Source organism: Scardinius erythrophthalmus (genome assembly GCF_964197995.2).
Source record: "Scardinius erythrophthalmus genome assembly, chromosome: 20".
NCBI lineage: Eukaryota > Metazoa > Chordata > Actinopteri > Cypriniformes > Leuciscidae > Scardinius > Scardinius erythrophthalmus.
Genome location: NC_138240.1, coordinates 25,169,242 through 25,189,014, shown reverse-complemented (window position 1 = coordinate 25,189,014; position 19,773 = coordinate 25,169,242). Strand labels below are relative to the sequence as shown.

General features: G+C 36.4%; 1 protein-coding gene across 1 annotated transcript in view; it reads right to left on the bottom strand.

Annotated features, from left to right (window-relative positions):
- magixb (MAGI family member, X-linked b) overlaps nt 1-19,773 on the bottom strand; it is a gene marked incomplete at both ends in the record, with an annotated part of 89,103 nt that overhangs the window by 38,125 nt on the left and 31,205 nt on the right. The window contains 2 exons of the mRNA XM_081349537.1: nt 7,231-7,404; nt 9,490-9,609. Coding sequence (XP_081205663.1) covers nt 7,231-7,404; nt 9,490-9,609 — 294 coding nt within the window. The remainder of the gene's footprint in view (nt 1-7,230; nt 7,405-9,489; nt 9,610-19,773) is intronic.

The window sequence follows — 19,773 nt, the reverse complement described above, 5'->3', positions numbered from 1 at the left end:
TTCCGTGGTCCTAGCCAGACCTTGGGTTTCCTCTCTTGAACATTGTGTCCTGTTCCGTGAGCACCAACCAGGCTGAAGCGCAAGTGACTCCCTTCTACTAACTTTAAATATGTTTTTGTACATCTATAATGTCTAACCCACACCAACTTAAAAGCCATTGACCGTATAGAACTGGCTTCACGATCATCTAGAGAAAAAGCTGTTTGGCTGTAAACTGAACCTGTCTCTCATTCAACAAGTCATTAATATAAAGACATCCTCTTATATCACTTGAAGTACCATATTGCTAGTATACAAATGAAGGATCCCCATCTGGGACCTGAACATCTGCAACCTGCACTCTGTATTGAGGTAATTAGCATATTCCCACTAGAATCATAAGCCCAGCTGCAAACAAACACATTCACCCTTGGCTGTGGTGTCACATACACACACTCTATCTGCTTTAACAGCACTGATGTTTAGCAGGAGGGGGATTTCACCATGAACTAGACACACAGATGCTATTTTAGTAACCATGATGGATATGGCCATGAATTTTTTCATTTTTATACCATATACCAACAACCAGTGCTGAAATGTGGCACATAAACCTTTAAAGGGGGGGTACAATGGTGTTTCATGTATTCAGAGTTGTTTACAGTGTTAAAGAGATGGATTCTCATGCTAAACATGGGCAAAGTTTAAAAAAAAATATTTTGGACGAATAACGGAGAATTTCTGTGCCGAAAATCTTACTTCCGGGTTGGTACAAGTTTCGGCTGTTTTTTTTCGATCGTGGATCTAATGACGTAGATCAGAGTGGAACTCTTTATATGAACATTTCTCTCGGAAAAGCGCGCCCGCGCACACGTCGACCAGAGGAGAGCGGGACCGCGCACATCAACGCGCTTCAACAGGAAATCATCGGCAGCCAGCGCTGCATAGGATTTGTTCAAGAATGTCTCCAAAAAAGTGGGTTTTTGGATGTGAGGGAAAGCTTATTGTGTTCAGCTTTCTAAAGAACCCGGCGTTACAGGAACAGTTGATGCAGTTTGTTTTTCCGGGGCAGCAACGGAGTGTAGCAAGTGCGGTTGTGTGTTCTGGTCATTTTAGTGACGAATGTTTTATTAACAAGGCCCAGGTCGACGCTGGATTTGCAAATCGTTTGCTATTAAAACGTGGAGCGGTCCCAGTGATAAAATACCCCATTCATGTAAGTACAACTGGATCAGATTTCTGTCTTTTGCTGGAAATCAAGCACTACCGCTTGACTCTATAGCTCCGCCTCCAGGACCTCGGCTTTTTCCGGAGAGAATCGGAAAGCTGTATTTTTCTTTTATAAATATAATAAAACTAAACACTTTTTGGAGATATTAAGGATGCACTACTACTCTATAGGTACTCAAGATTAACATGAGATTAGGTGAAACTGTGCATGTTATGTACCCTTTAAGATCGGACTGAAATGATGCGAAATATGGCAATATGTTTCATGCCTTGTGAAAAAGATGAACACTTTAGCATAACTTTAGCACGTATTACAGAAAAAATACACTTTAAAAGAATATACTTAAGTGTATCCTAAATGCAATGTTTTCAGACACTTAATTGCACGTTATTTACAAATAAAAATAAAAATAAATACTGTCTTTAATTACACTCAAGTAGCCTTTTATTTCATTGATATTATCTGCAAGTATATACCTATAAGATTTGAAGTACACTACAAGTTCACATTAAATACAAGTGCACTTCTTTCACAAGGGATACAAAGTATTTTTATTTATTTTTTAAATATCAAAGAAATTTAATTACTTGTGATGTGACCCAATTAAAGGTGGTTGAGGCATGCATTCTTGAAGTGGAGCATCACCATAAACTTGATCCCAAGTTTACGAGTGGAATGGTGTTTTAAGGTACACTATGTATCTTTTAGTGGTTAAAAAACAAAACTGCATGCATTTTGTGGATAAACATTGGTTGTGCTTTGGCTCTGTGTGACTGCGTGCAGATGAATAATGTTATCCTATACTGCTCATAAAACATTCACTACTAGGCTTACGAGATATAACCAGTTTAGATGAAAGGATCTCAAGATTAGTTGACAGATTAGCTGAAGATTGGCCATCTTAACGTCACTTTTACAACATTACAAATCCATCAGTTCTCGCCATCTCTGAAAAGCAATGCCAATGTTGATTCTCGTTTTATTACAAGCTCTGTACAGTTTTGTTTTAGCCAGTAAACTCTCCTCTCTTCAGTGTTTTTTTTTTTTTTTTTTAATGGGTGATTCCACTGAGGTTGGAGATTTACCTTCTCCATGTCCACCTTCAACCTTCTACCACTCCCAAACCATACACACGTCAAAGTAGCCAGAGAAACTGTTCTCTATTCATGGATATGACGAGACACGTACGGGCGAGTGACGCATGTACGCAATTTCCAGTGAAAACCATCCAGTCACGTCTAAAATATAAACACTTATAATAGGCCTGCCATAGTGAATTAGGGTAAGATAAAAACACGTTTTGGAAGAAGGATTGATTATGTATTGACAAAAAAAAGTTACATAGTGTACCTTTGTCACGATTACCTTGTCTCTGTTTTCATGGACTCTTATTTTGTCTTGTCTATGTTCATTTCCTGTTTCCTGTGTTTCCATTGCTGTTAGTTTCTATAGTAAACCTTGTTTGTAACCATGTCAACGAATCACCTTCACCTGTCTATCATTAGTCCCTTGTTGGCATCTAGTGTATTTAAACCCTCAGTCATTCTCTGTTCAATGTCTTGTTATTATTCATAGTGTTTTAAATGTGATTTCATTGTTCATCTGCTTCAAGCCTCTTGAATCTGGATTATCAAGTCAAGCCAGAATACGTGACAACCTTTAAGATACTGGAAAAGTCATAAAATAAAGCATACCCAGACAAACATAATCCTGGCAGTGGTGCCATCTTTTTCAAGGTGAGAGCATTCATGCCCTGTGAAGTATGTAGGTCAGAATAGTATCCTCTCAAATGTGTGGCTGGTGGGCAGATTGCAGTAAGCACAGATGGTTTATAACTAGGATCTGAGCTGTCTCTCAAAGGTCTTCACAACTAACAGTCTTAGGAATGCTGGTATTCTCATTTTGTTGCAAAAGAAACCGTGGCAACGCTATTTCTTCAGGGATTTCAGGGAGAACAGAGGCTGAGACTGATCCCATACTGACCTTTTGTTTGCTCTAAAAGCAACATTGATTGTACTTTGTCTATCTTTAAAACCCAACATATGTATACAAATCACATGTACTTCAATCTTGCATTTGAACCAGGGAAAAAAGACATTCAAATATCAAATCTGTGGGTTTAATAACAGGATAATCCTGTGTAATGATGTGACAAGCCTCTGTGATATATTGTGCTTTGTGCCCACACAGTCCCCTCAGATCCAAATGTCAGGGAAAGGTGGAATAATAATAATAAAAGAACAAGAAAACCTGAAAAATAACAAGTCAGGCAGGTTTGTAGGCTTCTAAAGAAGAAAGGGAATATGTTAGAGTTGACATCAGAGCAGGATAACAGAGACTGAAAAAGCTGGCTGGTATTGTTTGCCTGGTAACTACTCTGCTGTCACTTTGAGCATGGAAGACAAGAGAAAAACTGGGATTTTTTGTGTCACAACAATTACAGCCACACTTTTGTTCTTGTATGTATTAGCTTGATCCGATAACTTTTTTTTAGAATGGTATCGCTTATCAAAATTTCGATTTTTAAAATCAAAACGACAAAGAAATTGGCTATTTTGTGTTTGTTTAGCCCGTATCATCATAGGTTAAAGGATTTGAGTCCATTCTAAAGTATAATAATAGTACTTTATATTTCAGACCACAAATCACAGCATTCCGTAACTCAATCCAGGATCACCAGAATACAATGAAAATAGCACTGTAAAAAATTTGCTGTAGTTTTGCAGCTGTTTGCCAGTAACTTACTGTAGATTTAAATTTATGTTATTTACTGGCAACAGTTTGTTCAAAGTTAAATGAACATTAAACATTAACAAGTCTTTGTCTTTAAAGAATAAAATTATAAAATAACAATCTAATGCAAAGCATTCTGGGAACCAGAAATCTTCATCAACCTTTTTCTGTTTATTTCCTTCAGATTTTGGTTCCCAGAATGCTTTGCATGAGGATGTTATTTTAGTTTTATTCTGTAAAGATAAAGATGTTAATGTTTAATGTTCATTTAATTTTGAACAAATTGTTGCCAGTAAATAACATCAATTTAAATCTACAGTAAGTTACTGGCAAGTAGCTGCCAGTAATACTGTAATTTCTACAGATTTTTCTAACAGTGAGGGAGACCAAGTCAAGTCAAGTCAAGTCAAGTTTATTTATATAGCGCTTTTCACAACATAGGTTGTATCAAAGCAGCTTCACAGTAATAAATTAAAACAATACATCAATGTTTGTTTCTAGTGGAACGTCCACGTTTGGTAATGCTGATCAATAGTATCGTTGATTGATTAATTAAATTAAATATCCCCAAATATCCCCAACTGAGCAAGCCAAAGGCAACAGTGGCAAGGAACTGAAAAACTCCATCAGGTGACCTAATGGAGAAAAAAAAAAACCTTGGGAGAACCCAGGCTCAGTCGGGGGCCAGTTCTCCTCTGGCGTTTATAAACTAGAGGTCAGATTTACCTGTCAGATTAAAAGAATTATATGAACGCCTGGCTGAAGAGATGCGTCTTTAATCTAGTTTTAAACAGGGAGAGCGAGTCTGAGCAACGAACAGTATCAGGAAGGCTATTCCAGAGTTTTGGTGCTAAATGTGAAAATGCTCTCCCTCCTTTGGTGGATCTGGATATCCTAGGTATGACCAAAAGCCTCGAATTTAGTGATCTTAAAGAGCGCGATGGATTATAAGGCGATAGAAGATCGGTTAAATAGACTGGAGCTAAGCCGTTTAGGGCTTTATATGTCAGTAGCAATATCTTGTAATTAATACGGAACTTTATAGGTAACCAATGCAGTGATGATAAAATTGGTGTTATATGATCATATTTTCTTGATCTAGTAAGAACTCTAGCGGCGGCATTTTGGACTAACTGTATCTTGTTTATTGAGGATGCAGGACAACCAGCTAATAAAGCATTACGGTAATCTAGTCTTGATGTCATGAATGCATGAACTAACTTTTCTGCATCAGAAACAGATAGCATATTACGTAGCTTAGTAATGTTTCTAAGGTGGAAAAAGGCTGTTCTTGTAACATATGAAATATGATTTTCAAAAGACAGGTTGCAGTCTAATATAACACCCAGGTCTTTTACTGTGGAGGATGAAGTAACAGGACATCCTACTATGTTAAAGTTGTATTGTGAGAGGTTTTGTGGGTGTTTTTTTTTTTAACTATGTGGTTAGATTCCTTTAAAAAATAATTCTGTCCTTTACATTTAATTTAAAAATAAACAAGAATCGGCACACTGCCACTTCTGCTCCCAAGGATTTATTCAAATGAACAACGTTTCGACCCAAAGGGTCTTCGTCAGGCAAGCAACAATCATAGAAAGGTACAATTTATATCAGTGTGAACTAATTTCCCAATCATCCAATACAATAACGACCTAATCAAACACAAATGTATGTGCAGTGTGCCGATTCTTGTTTATTTTGATGCCTCATTTGATCAAGCACCTGCCTAAAGTTTTTTTTTGGATGTGTGCACAATTTCTTTTTGAATTCTTTAAATTTAATTAAAACATTTTAAATCATAAATTATATTGGTATATTGTCACGCAAGCTGTAATCTTGCAGTCTGAATTGAATTAGATGAGATATTTGTACCGTAAAGTGCACCTTTTGCGTTTTCAGTGAGTTGTCCTCGCAGGCTTCACAAAAAACAACATATCACACACTCTCAGGTGTTCTCACAAGGATGAAGATGAAGTCAAAGGAGAGTTAAAATGATAAACTCAGGTAATCCACAACGGTTAACAGCGTGCGTAACATACACACACAAACAACAACCGACAAACACAGAGTGAAGGTAAGGAACTTAAATACACAGTGATAATGAGATGACGAACAGGTGTGATGATCTGATGAGTGTCCATGACAACTGATGAGTGGTGGGAAAATAAAACACATGTGAAGAATGAAAACAAACTGAAAGTCCATGAACGAGAAACTAAAGATGAAAAAGTCAGGACTGTGTGGTCCAATAAATTTTTTGTCAGATTGCAAATGACTCTTATGAGTTGGTCTTTGAATAGTACAAAATGATTCAGGAATTTAAAAATTACCAGAGTGAATCAGCATGATAAATCCTCCAAGTTAACGTTACTATAAGTAATGCTTAGAAATTCAGCAAGTTTTGCTTCAATGACTCATTCATATGACAAAAAAAGACAGAAACTTGTCAAATCTGTTGGCCTACCACGGTTATTAGCCTACTAATACAGTGCTTCTATGACCAGAAATCAATCTGCACACATATTTTGTATTGTCCACTTTGATTTTGAGAGAAAATGTAGAATCCTGTGGATTGGATTTAAATATAGTAAAACGAATAGATTGAAAGAGTATTGTACTCTCAAAATCAAATTTGCCAATATACTTCACGAACAAACAGAGAAGGGGCAGTGGATGCATATACTGTATGTCTATAGGGATGTGAATGTATGTATATATGTATATCAATGGTCAAACCTGGTCCGTGACCATTTTAGAGAAAATTGACTGTGCATCTGCAACCTAGTCATTCACATGTATGAATATGTATATCTGCAATAGACATTAAAGGCATATTTCACCCAATAATGAACATTCTGTCATCATTTACTCACTATCAACTAAACAAACAGTTGCTTTGACTTCCATAGACTTCCATACTATGGAAGTCAATGGGGCCCATCAACTTGAGGGTGAGTAAATGATGACAAAATTTTCATTTTTGGGTGAATAAAAGTTCCCTTTAACAGATGATTTTCACAGCATTTAGTTTATCATTATTGTGGATATTACACATTGTGTTATACATAGAAACGCAAACCAGCGCATTCCCTTCTCTGAAGGTTATTTATAGCCCAGTGGTTTTCACAGTCATAGACTGTACAGTGATGTGACATTGATTTGTTATTGTAAGTGATTAACAGCATCATATTAACCTTTCCAAAATGGCGGACACGTCGACTTGTCTGGAGCCGTCGAATATGGCATCTACGTATACATATCTATGGGTGTATAGACATTCTTCCTACCTGATAGACCTGAGTCCTCCTCACTGTTGTCGCCCTCCTCGCCTGCCTTCTCCAGGTTGCTGAGGGACTTGCTACGGGTACGGAAGTTTCTCAGCAGGTTGCGGTGCTCCTGGTAGGTGATGGGAGGGCTTTCTGGACCGATGTGAACAGGACGAGGGGTTCCGTAGTAGTTCCCTAATCCAGGAAATATAAGAAGCATGTCACTCAGGCCTTCCTGGGACAGTTATTATTCTGCTTGGAAGTTATTTTGTTCATGAAGTGTTGATTTAGTTTCTTATTTTAGGGTCCAATAGTGTTGGTAGTTATATACACTGCAAAACACTGAACCACCCTAACCTCATGGTCAAGGAAACATGTTATCTCTCTCTCTCTCTCTCTTTCTTTCCTCTTCTCTTCTCTTCTCTTCTCTTCTCTTCTCTTCTCTTCTCTTCTCTTCTCTTCTCTTCTCTTCTCTTCTCTTCTCTTCTCTTCTCTTCTCTTCTCTTCTCTTCTCTTCTCTTCTCTTCTCTTCTCTTCTCTTCTCTTCTCTTCTCATTCAAATTATCTACCCAATCAGCACAAGAGGAGGCCTATATATACATAGCTGACTCACCTATGTTCCTCAACAGTTTTCTGCATCCCTCCTCTCTATTGGCTGGTTCCTATCCCACCCAGGGATATGGTGGGAGTACTCTGGGTTCGGGCCAAATTCCGACCTCGGAGCCCTCCCCTCAGCCAAATACGCATACTCTTTAACCTATCTGAATGTTTGTAAGTGTGAACTCATGAAACACAATTAAAGGATTTACATACTAGGGATTTATGGCTAGTGGTTAAAGCTATGGGTATTTTTTCTTGCAGAGTGAATCAATAACTTTATTTCAATACGAATAGCTGACAGGAGCTACAAAATCTTGCAATCAAGGTCACCTTAAAAACACATGATAATCCATTATACTGTCATAGTATATTCTCTAAAAGCTTAAAAAACACCTCAAGGATGGAATACTATACAACAGGGGTGACATTATATCTTCAGATGGTACAACAGATTTTGAACTGGTCCTGATCTCCATCTGTTATTGATTGAGTAACTTGCCTTTGCAGTGGTAAGTAAATCATACCATGCCGTGTCGGCAAGGTGAGAATGGCGTTTATGGCATTTTGTAAATGCGGCTGCATTTTTTATGCTAATTCATTTTATTCGTTTAATCAGGCAGGGTAGGCGATCCTTCCCCTGAGAGACATAACTTACATGCTAAAGGCACATGTGTCAGAGCCCACAGTAATGATGCTGAAAGAGGAATGAGCTTGCAATTCCACACTAAACACTGAATTGCGATACATTTTATCTCAATTCTTTTATCAATAGTATAAACTGACATTGTGTGGCTCAAAGTAGTGTAAGCATTTCTGCAATTTACTATAAAAAATTATAATACTGTGTTCAAATATAAAGACAGGAGACAGACTGAGATAAACTGAAGGGACATTAAACTTGCTCTTATTATCAGTTTTACTTCCTCATGTGAAATATCACTCTATTTTAGATATGAGTGCCATTTTATAAGACCATTAAAATAAGGATGTTACCCAAAATAGGATATTAACCAATTTAGAAAATGTAAAATGTAATTAAACTGTTCACTTAAATTGTTATGCTGACTATATAATATAATATAATATAATATAATATAATATAATATAATATAATATAATATAATATAATATAATATAATATAATATAATATAATATAATATAATATAATATAATATAATATAATATAATATAAAAAAATTAATCATGCTGATATCAAGAGAATATGAAGAGATATACTGTACTTGATATCAGCATGATTTCTTTTTGGCATAGAACACAAAAGACATTATTTACATTTTGACAATTTTCCATAAAAATCCAGAATCCAAAAAAGATTATAAAATCGAATAAAAGGGGTCTATATAACTTGTGTGCAATTTTCAAAAGCCATGATAACTTTGTGTGAGAAACAGTATGAATGATGATTTTAGGGTGAACTATCGCTTTGAGCTTTGAGCTGTTGGATAGATGAGTATTGCCAACACAACAGTTGTGTTGATGCATTTTGATGTGTGTAAATGGAGCTCCAACTGTGAATCAATAGATCAACGCTGGATAAAAAGCCCCATAGATATAACGCGTGACCTTAAAAGGAGTCCAGAGAACAATTGAAATTATGGATTTGCACTGTAACACTTTATTTTCTTCATAAATTATCCAGGTCATGAACGTGGGCTGACCTTTGAACTTTCCGCTCTCCAACAGCGCCCCCGACTCCTCCAACGAGAAGAACTCCTCGACGGACACGAAGTTATAGTCGACTCCCGTGATCTCGCCGTCTCGTGGCTGTCTAGTCGTACCTGCGGGTGACATCGTACAGAAAGGGACATGTTAAATACAGCAAGTCCAAATAAGTTACAGAATTATTGACAGATCGCTGACCCGCACTTTGGCTCAATGTGTGTGTGTGTGTGTGCGCTGCCAGATTAAGATGGCATCTTATCCCCTCTCCATCCAGCCTTGACTGACAAGTTAACAGAGCTATGAACAGCCCAGACCAATTACAGCGATCCAGCCAAGAAAATCTGACACAGCCCTCCCTCTCTCCGCAGGCTTTGAGCGGCTCCACACACTGACACAACATCAATCACGAATTCTTTATCACTCTCCTACCACACACACGCACGCACAGATCTTACCTCCTTTCCGCTTCAATATCTCTAATTAAGAGTCTGATAAGCGAAATCCCCCAGTACATCACAACATGAGCATTAGTCCCAGCACTTCACTCTTGGGGTCCTGAACTCTGCAAGTGTGTGTGTGTGTGTGTGTGTGTGTGTTTGTGTGCATATTGATATTTTCACCCGCAGCTCACACAGCCAGAGGCGTACTGGAATGATTAGACCGAATTACTAACCGCCACACCCACCACACGTCAATCACAGATAGACAAGAGGACAATCGGAGCGAGGACAGGGAAATGCAGCGTCTGTCTAATTTAAGGCTGGCCTCAAGGGTGTGTGTGGGAGCATATGCGTGTGTACAAAATCAAGCAATGCCTAATGCACATTAAATGAGTGGATTCTGGGCAAAAAAATACTGTTGTGAATGGTGTATAATAGGAAAGGTCTGTGAATATCACGTGTTATGCATTCGCGAACTGCATGTCGGGAGGTTTGCGCAACTGCGTGTTCATTTAATAATCAGTAATATACACAATGGGTTTATTGACGTTAGCATAAATCATTGTGAAGATAAGCACACTGCTGTGCGTTTAACAGATGTAAAAATCAGTGGCAGGCCGTTCGCGGTTCGGACGGTATCGAGTGGGTTTCTTCCATGCCAGTGGACATGTAACAAGATGGATAGATAGTTAATAGATGTGAGAAATGAAAGATCAAACATTGTGCGGTATACAAATGCATGCTAGAAAAGAAGCCAAACACAATTCAATATGCAAATATTACAAGAACAATAAGCTAAATAAGGACAAGCAAAAACTTCTGTCTTTCTGTCTTATATTTTTTTATGTGGAAATTTGCAAATAAACAGGCAATAGATTGGATCTTTATGGAAGCTGGTTTCTTAAAAATGAAATAAAATAATATGATGTGACCTTATTTCTCCTGATTGTGCCGTTGTATCACACAACTTCAATCATGCTTTCCAATAAATTTGACTTTACGTATATCTCTTTTTTTTTTTTTTTTTTTTTTTTACAAATGTACAATTTTACAATCACAATTATCTTTATTTCTTCTAATTGATAATTGATTGATATAATATTTATATTTCACAATTTCATCTTTATATCTCAAAATTGTGGCTTGTTTCACATTTTGCACTCTCAAAACTGCATCTCTATATCTCACAATTGCAAATATTTTTCACAATTGGACCTTTATATTTAACAATTGCATTTTACACCTCAGAATTCAGTTTTTTTTACAATTGCACCTATATATTTCACAACTGTATTTTTATATCTCAAAGTTGTCACAGTTTTTCACAATTATGCAATTATATCTCACAATTTTATCTTTATATCTCAAAACTGTGGCTATTTTTCACAATTGTGCCTTTATATCTCAAAACTGCACCTTTATGTATCACATTTGCAACTATTTTTACCAATTGGGACTTATATCTTACAATTGTATCTTTATACCTCAAAATTGTAGATATTTTCACAGTTGTGCATTTACATCTCACAATTCCAACTTCATGTCACAACTGTGACTTTCTATTAACTGCAACTTTACATCTCATTATTTGCATCTTTATTATTTCTCATGATTGCAGCTCACAAGAAAATATAAAATTTATTTTACATTTTCTCACTGTTACGGGTACGTCTAGTAAATCCACACGAATGATGCGTGGAACAGAGCGATGGACAAACAATATCTTTATTAAACAGAAAAGGCAAGAGCACACTACACTTCCAACTAAACGTTATTACAAGACAAAGAACTGATGCAAACTAAGGGTTTAAATACACAAAGGATAGTAATTAATGAAACAAGGGAAAACCAAACTAATGCTTCCTTAGTTTGGTTTCTTCTTGTCGTTAAGTAGTGCATATTTAATCATTTGAAGCGTATTATATGTTGTATACACAGCGATAATAGCCTGTATTTGACCAAAATTCCAGAATCGTCCGCAAGCTGACCATCTAGTCACTAGTGCAGTGCATTTTTATATGGTTGTCTATATCGTTTTGGCTTTAATAAGATTTTCCCAATATAGGCAAGAATAAACCTGATGTTTTCCATGATTCCTGTTCTCTCCGACAACAAAGTACTTGAATGCATCAAGCTCATAATCACAACTACAGAAGTGGGAGGTTGTACATTGCTGATAGCATGTGAAGGCAGCATAAAACACACCGAAACTAAACCACCCTGACACTCACAACTACTATTATATTTTACTTAGAGGAAGAAATAGTAATGAGAACACAGAAAGGAAAAGCTTGCTCCAAATATTTACAAAGCAGAAGGCTACAGTATACTGGTGAAAATACAGTTAATCCTGTTTGCTATATAAGCACTTACTGTATCCAAAAATCTCTTTGTAGTTAGCATGTAGCTTACAATTACTGTGTTTTTACTTAATATAGCTGCAGTTTTGTATATCTGAATATAAATACAGTAGTAATGGGGTGGCAATGTGGAGTTACAAATATATTCAAGTCGTTTCTGGTCACAGAAATAGACTTGGGAGGTAAACAACAGCTTGCGACTATTACAAATATGCTAAAATTGCAAACCAAAAATACTCTTCTACAAACCCTCTGTTATTTTCGAAAGTCTACAAATATCAGTAAAAATTCCCAGAGGCTCACAGGGTTGGCAGTGGTTTCACAATCCTCACAGACACTCTAGACAAGCTCAGTGTGAATAATTCTCTCAGAGCTCCAGCTAAGTGATTGAAGCACACATCAGAGACATCGAAGACACATTAGGACTCTCTCACCCTCCATGAATTAATGATGAGCTCATTAACTGATTTCCAGGTGTTCCTGACCCTGTGTGTCATAACGGTGACCTTTCTATAAATAACCTCACGCTGACCTCAGCAAACCCAAGGTCCTTCTTATGACAGATTGAGACCTACAGCAAGAGTGACACTTAAGTTCACACTCACTCAAACAAACACGCACTCAGCAGAAGTCTTCCTTCAACACGAGTACAGGGGAATTCAGCAGGGCGTACTGACACATCTTATTTCCACTTTGGTGAAGGACCACAAATTATGCTCAAGGCACACACAAAGCAAATGAATGACAAACACATGATGCCAGAGGGAAAATTATGTAACTTTTGGTGATTCGGTTTAGCAGCATTGATGTATAAAAGAGAGAAAATGTCATTTCTACTTTTTAAAACACAATCAAACTAGTTGATTTTGAAAGTTCATTGTACATCATACAAAAGCAGAGTAATATGTGCAGTGTGAAATCTATTCTCTAAAGAGACCCCCTCTTTACTTACCCATTATAAAAGCCATTTAATTTGATTCTATTGCATGAATAATTGATAAACGGCCGACCGTTTCTTAATTCCTTTAAGCGGTTTAATCCTTTATGTCCTGCGCTCCTCTTTAGCAGTGAACCATGTGAACTCTCTCTCAGCCCCGCTGCCCCAGTCGATCTCTATTGTTCAATGGCTTTGGTTTAAATGAACAGCAGCTATATTTGCTTTATTCTAATGTGCCCTCATTTGAAATCGATACAAAATCACTTTAAATATCTGAACATACTTCTAAAAAACAATGTAGTCTGTGGTGGATGGAATCATAGAAATACAGTATGGTGAGAAAGAATTTACTATATTAAAAAATAATATTAAAACTTGCTTGTATGCATACTGTTGACCTCTTTATAAACTTGAAATGAGGCATGATGGGATAAACAGCATTAAACAATCCAATCAAGTCAGAAAATACAATCATAAAGTGAATTAAATTCAAAATGAAATAGAAGTATAAAACTAAAATATTTGCTGGGGATTTAAGTATTCCATTATGCGACTGTATATTGAATGTATTATCGCAATTCTTTGCACACTGTCCTCCCTCATGTCATGCCTACAGCTATATGAGACAGACATTATGTAACAGTGGTCTGATACAGTCACACACTCTCTAATACAGTCATTATGAAGTCATTTGACTTGGTGAGCAGCTTTGTTGTCTACAGACTTATAAAGGAGCAGTCACGTTTACTGTTCAGCAAGTTTTCACAGGTAAAATCCAATCATTTCAATAGGAATCCATGCAATCAGGAATTTCTCATGTGCAGTGTTGGGAGTAATGCACTAAAAGTAACACGAGTGATGTAATCAGATTACTTTTTCAAGTAACTAGTAAAGTAACGCATTACTTTTAAATTAACAACAAAATATCTGAGTTAGTTTTTCAAAAAAGTAACGCAAGTTACATTGTTTTACCATGACTGACACTGACAGTTCTCCAGTCCCTGTTTGTTGAGAGAAATCTGGAGTAAGTGCAGAGATGTTGTGGGCGCTGTGTAAACATGACACTAATAATGATGGTTGGTTATTACCATGATATTTATTGTGGTTCTAGACTAAATCTGAGCATGCGTTTACTCATCTCACTTGCACAAAAACAGATTCTGTATTCCTCAAAATGAATAAATAGAGTGAAATGCAAACTCAGAATATTAAACAAACATGCAATAATTAAATGTTAAATAACACAAATATACTTTAAAGTATTCAATCTCACTTTATAAGCCAATGTCTTTGCTGCTGACCTTTGATGATCCAATTCAACCATACTAATAAGCAAAAATTACTTTAAATAAACCACATTTGTGATTTTTAAAGTGCTAAAGTAAGAGTGTTGAACTTTTTTCTCCTGCATCCTATTCCTTTTCAATCCAGAATGGCAGCACAGCTGAAAGTTTTTTTTTTTTGAGCTGTGTCTTCTACTGTACAAGCATGAATTTGCATTTCCTTCAGCCTGTAATGCAATTAGTTAATGTTTTAGGGAGAAACGTAATATTGTAACACATTACTTTTAAAAGTAACTTTCTCCAACACTGCTCATGAGGACAAAAGATTTCCACGCACAGATTTTGCATCGGGTTCAAGTTGGTCCAACGAATTTGTTACTTTAACCAAAAAAGAGTGTTGCCTGCTGGTTTGAAAGTTACTTCATACATTGCTACACTTAACAATGGACCTTTTAAGTGAAATTTTGCAGAAATTTCACAGTTGTGAACGCAACATCATAATGAAAATAGAACCTAAAAAGTGACCAATTTAGAACCTAACTCTAAATAGGTGCAACTCTCAGCATCACAACTCATTTATAAAGAATTTTGATAATAGCATGTTGCAAAGTTAATAGGTTGCTAAATGTGATTCTATAAACTTCCCCGCCATTGACGGAATTTTACGGCTTTCCGTGTTTTTTACTGTTATACGGTAAGGGGCACTATTACATATCTTCTGAAAGAGTACTGAAACTCCTGATCAAAACACATGCAAAGAAGGTGCAAAAACAAGCAATCTCATATGTAATCATATGCATATGAAAAAATAATGCGATCATCAACATTAAACAGCATAAAAACGGCCTAATGTTACTGAATGAAATGTCGACCCAGGACGAGCTATAGGACTGTGCAAGCATTAGGGATGTTGATGGGCTCAATCTACTCCAACTATGTTTTGATCCTCGTTCTGAATCTGATCTGGATGTAGTCTTTGACAAAAACCTTATTTTCTCAGCTTTTTGCTCAAAAAGCTTTTTATGAGACTTATTCAATTTTGATTGATATATTGCATATTCAGATATTCATACAACAATATATTCTGGGGGCCATGACATTTTTTTGAAAACGGTCAAAAACGCTGGTGGTGGCTGGCAACTTTTTTTTTAAATGCTGGCGGGGAAAGATTTAAGCATAAAATTACATCACAAACAAATATTGGGAAACTACATATAGAATTAGATGAAAGTATTTTTACATACATTTTGCAACTGAATGAATAATATTTAGGCAGTGGCTATTTAAATGAACTATGCTATTTACCATGAGCGTGAATAGTGGATACCATGTGCATGTGTGTATATAGATACAAATAGCATCATATTTACACTAAGTGCAAATCGTGACAGATGATATTCATACAAAGTGTAAATAGAAATGATATGCTGTTTGTACCAAGGGTAAATTATCCAAGCAATGGTGAACAGAGTTAGCGAAAATAGCCTTTGGTTGGCAATTTGCACTTAGTGTAAATAGACACTGCCTTTATATTCTTGGATATTCTTTGATTGCCTTCTCTGTATAGAATAAATGCATTATTTTGCCTTTGAATTTTGGCAAAGAGACAGCGAGTCAACACAATTCAGTGGCGAAAAGATTACATAAACCATAAACATTTTACCTAGTAAAAACCAACATTAGGATTTCACATTTTTTAATCTTCATCAGCAGATTCAAGGTCAGGCTTTGACTCTGGTCATTTGCATTCATTTATTTATTATTTTTTTTACCTTAGATCAAGGCGTGATGGTTTACGAATTCATGTCGCCCCAATTACTGTCAACATTACTGCTGCATATATTGGACAGGTAAAGTATGACTACCAAGCTGGAGGCATCCAGACTGTTTACTCTGCTATTTTCCATCTCTGTCAGATGAAACTAGAGCTCCCAGCCGGAGGCCTCGGCAGGCCTTCCTGTCTACTCTACTTAGCCAAACTAAAGCCCCTTCAGGGTCAGGCAGAGTGATTTGCACAGCTATTCTACATTGTGTGAAAAAAAGCAAGTTCTGTCATTGTTTACTTGCCCATATGCCGTTCCAAACCTGCATTATGTTCTTTCTTATAAGTGAAGAAGCATTTTTCCATACAATGAAAGGGAATGGTTTGGGACAAGGGACAACCATCATTCACTTTCATTGTATGGAAAAGAGCAGCTTGGACCTTCTGCTAAATAGCAGGTATAATGAGAAAGCCTTTGGCTCATGTGTCTGAACGACGCATTTGAGATCAGTAGAGCTGACAGAGCTGGTCTCAGAGTAGAAGAAACATATACAAGCCAAAACTGTAACAAGCAAGAGAGTGAAAAGATGTGATATGAAAAGAAACTGCTGACAAAATAAAAAATGTGCTTATAAATGTAAACTACACCTGGCAGAACTGCATTACAATAGCTCTGCTATTATTCCTAACAGTACACCTATATTATTGTCATTATTCCATAATATTCGCTATATCACCGTGAATGAAAGTTTATTATCAAATGACTTGTATTTTGCACTCAAGTGATCTGAAGGAATCTTTATTTGGTAATTTGTAGGCTGTTTTTGCGAGTTAAATCTGTATTATTGAACGGGTGTGTTGCAGTAAGATGGCTGTGAGTTATTTTTGCAGCACTACCCTTACAAAATAGACGTTTATTCAAGTGTGCTATTAGTATTCTTCATTTGAACAAAAAAAAAAAGAGAGAAAGTATACTTTCAGTCTACTTTTTATGTACTTCTCAGAAATATACTTATAGGGTAAATTACACTTAAGTATACTTGACTTATACTGACAGAAAAGGCACGGTTTCACAGACAAGGCTGGTCTAGTCTAGTCCCAGACTGAAATGCATGTTTGAGCTGTTTTAACTGAAAGCAACTTAAACACACATATCTTAAAATATGTCACTGCTATTGTTTTGTCTCAAGATGCACACCAGTAATGTGTTTTTCTAAGGCACATTTATAAAAGCTACTTAAATGTCCTAGTTGAACTAAGGCCTAATCCTGGCTTAATCTAAACCCCGTCTATGGTGTGAATGGGTTTCTCAATGATAGTTTAAGTCTGATGATGATAATGCTGATAATAATATGAAGCTGATTATAAAAAATGTGGCTCTTTAAAACAAAAGTAATGTTATGTGTTACTTTGCATTTAAGCAATGATGTAAACTAATAATTCGTGATTTTTAGGAGTAACACAATAATATAAAACATTACTTTTAAAAGTAATTTTATCCAACACTGGTGATTACAAAGCAAATCATTAGTTTGGGCATGTTGTGAATATATCTTTTCGTACACGCTTTTGGAATTGAATGATTCCCCATCGATTTCAGAAACACTTTAGACATAAGAATAAGAAAACAGAGAAAAATAAATAGGAAAAATTAGGTGAGTGACAAATAAAAAAAAAGCTACCAGGAAGCGTTAGTAAGATGGCCGTCGAGTGGGCTGACTTAATTAATCGACTTTGATAACTGCAGACGTCATGGTCAGTTTCCTCTGACTAAATCCATGTCCTTTAAAGCTTTGACTGCCTTGTGATGATAATTCATAATCTGAACTCTGTTCACTATCATAATAGAATCTGCTTTTTAAAATGCAATCTGTCTGTCTGGCAAATTAAGCTGTGAAATCAGTCTTATTGTGATAATCAGATACAGTATCTTGAATATATCATCAAAGAGGGCTAAATGTAACTTCTCCAATGATAATTTTGCCCAAATATTGCATGATTTTAACTGAAGCCTTGTTCAGACTGTCAGTCTAAATCTGATTTTTGTGCATTTCTTGGTGAAATCTGATCATATTTAGTATGTGTGAACAAAAAAAAAAAATTCTAAAAAGATTCCAATCAGATACACAAATAATTGGATTTGGACTGATAGTGTGAACTTAGCACAATGGCTAAAATGATCACACATCAGCAGCTGAAACATCTGTAAGCATCTCTGTTTGTACAAACGACTTGTTCTCTCCAGGACAGTGTAGAAAGTTAAGGTGAGGGCAACATTGGGAATTGAAAGTACCTAGCTTTAGGGGCACTTCCTCATTTGAGATAAAGAGAAAAACTAACCAGAACAGTGTGTTTTGTGTGTTCACTGTCCTGTATAAGTATTTGAATAATTAATGTTTGAGGGTGTCCATGTGAGAGCAGCACGTGTGAATCTTAAAGTGCGAAGCTTATGTGGAAGAGCCAAAGACAAGCTCAAAGGCATCCCTGCAGTTATTGTTTTTGTGTGTGTGTGCGTGTGCGTGTGCGTGTGCGTGTGCGTGTGCGTGTGCGTGTGCATGTGTGTATCTCAGCAAGCAGAATGGCACACGACGGGCAGCGTCAAGCTCAGCATGACCTACTTCACTATAAATCACTATAAATCAGAGATTACCCCACTCAAGTCTACGCTATGTTTCAAACACACGCCCACACATGCTCAAACACATGTGCAGAGCCAGACCATGCAGCATCGTGGCCGAACTACGAGAAATGACTGAAAACTTTTCGAACAGTAAAAGAGAGAAACAGAGAGCCAGCATCACCAGGACGTTCCCAAAGTAGCCACAAATGTTTTACAATGTAAACAAACAAAGTCCCTTTGAGGCAAGTCAGTTCACTCTGTGAGCGGCCATGTTGGTAACACCACACACAAAAAAAAGGTACAAAAGTTGTAAAAAAAGTACACCTCTGTACCTTTTAGCCTTACAAATGCACATTAGTACCTTAGAAATAAAAATTAGTACCTAAAGTGTACATATTAGAATCTGAGAGTACAGACAGCTCCAATCAAATTGAGTGAGGAAAGGCTAAACTCTGTTAAACTGTTTATCAAGATTCTGTTTCAATAACATATTTCAAATCAGCAATGCAATTTGACATGATTGATATTAAAAAAAAAATGCTTTTTTAGCTCAAATAACACTATAAATCTTTAGGGTTATCTGTTTTTTTAGGGTTATCTAGTGCATCATAGAATAAACACACTCAATCAAAAAGGTGATTGGCTCTTTTAACTCAAAGGCGGGACTTATACCTATGATTTCACAAGAACACAATCACATGGCAATTCGTAACTATTTAGCATTTTCCAAATTAGTGGCAAATTCATATGAATTTGTGCAATCATATGTTTTCATACAATCTGCATATAGCCGAGTGACTGTTAGCTTTATGGATAGGGTTAGTGGTGGACCACTATGCTTTTTTTCAAAAAATCTTACATTTTCATATGATTCATGC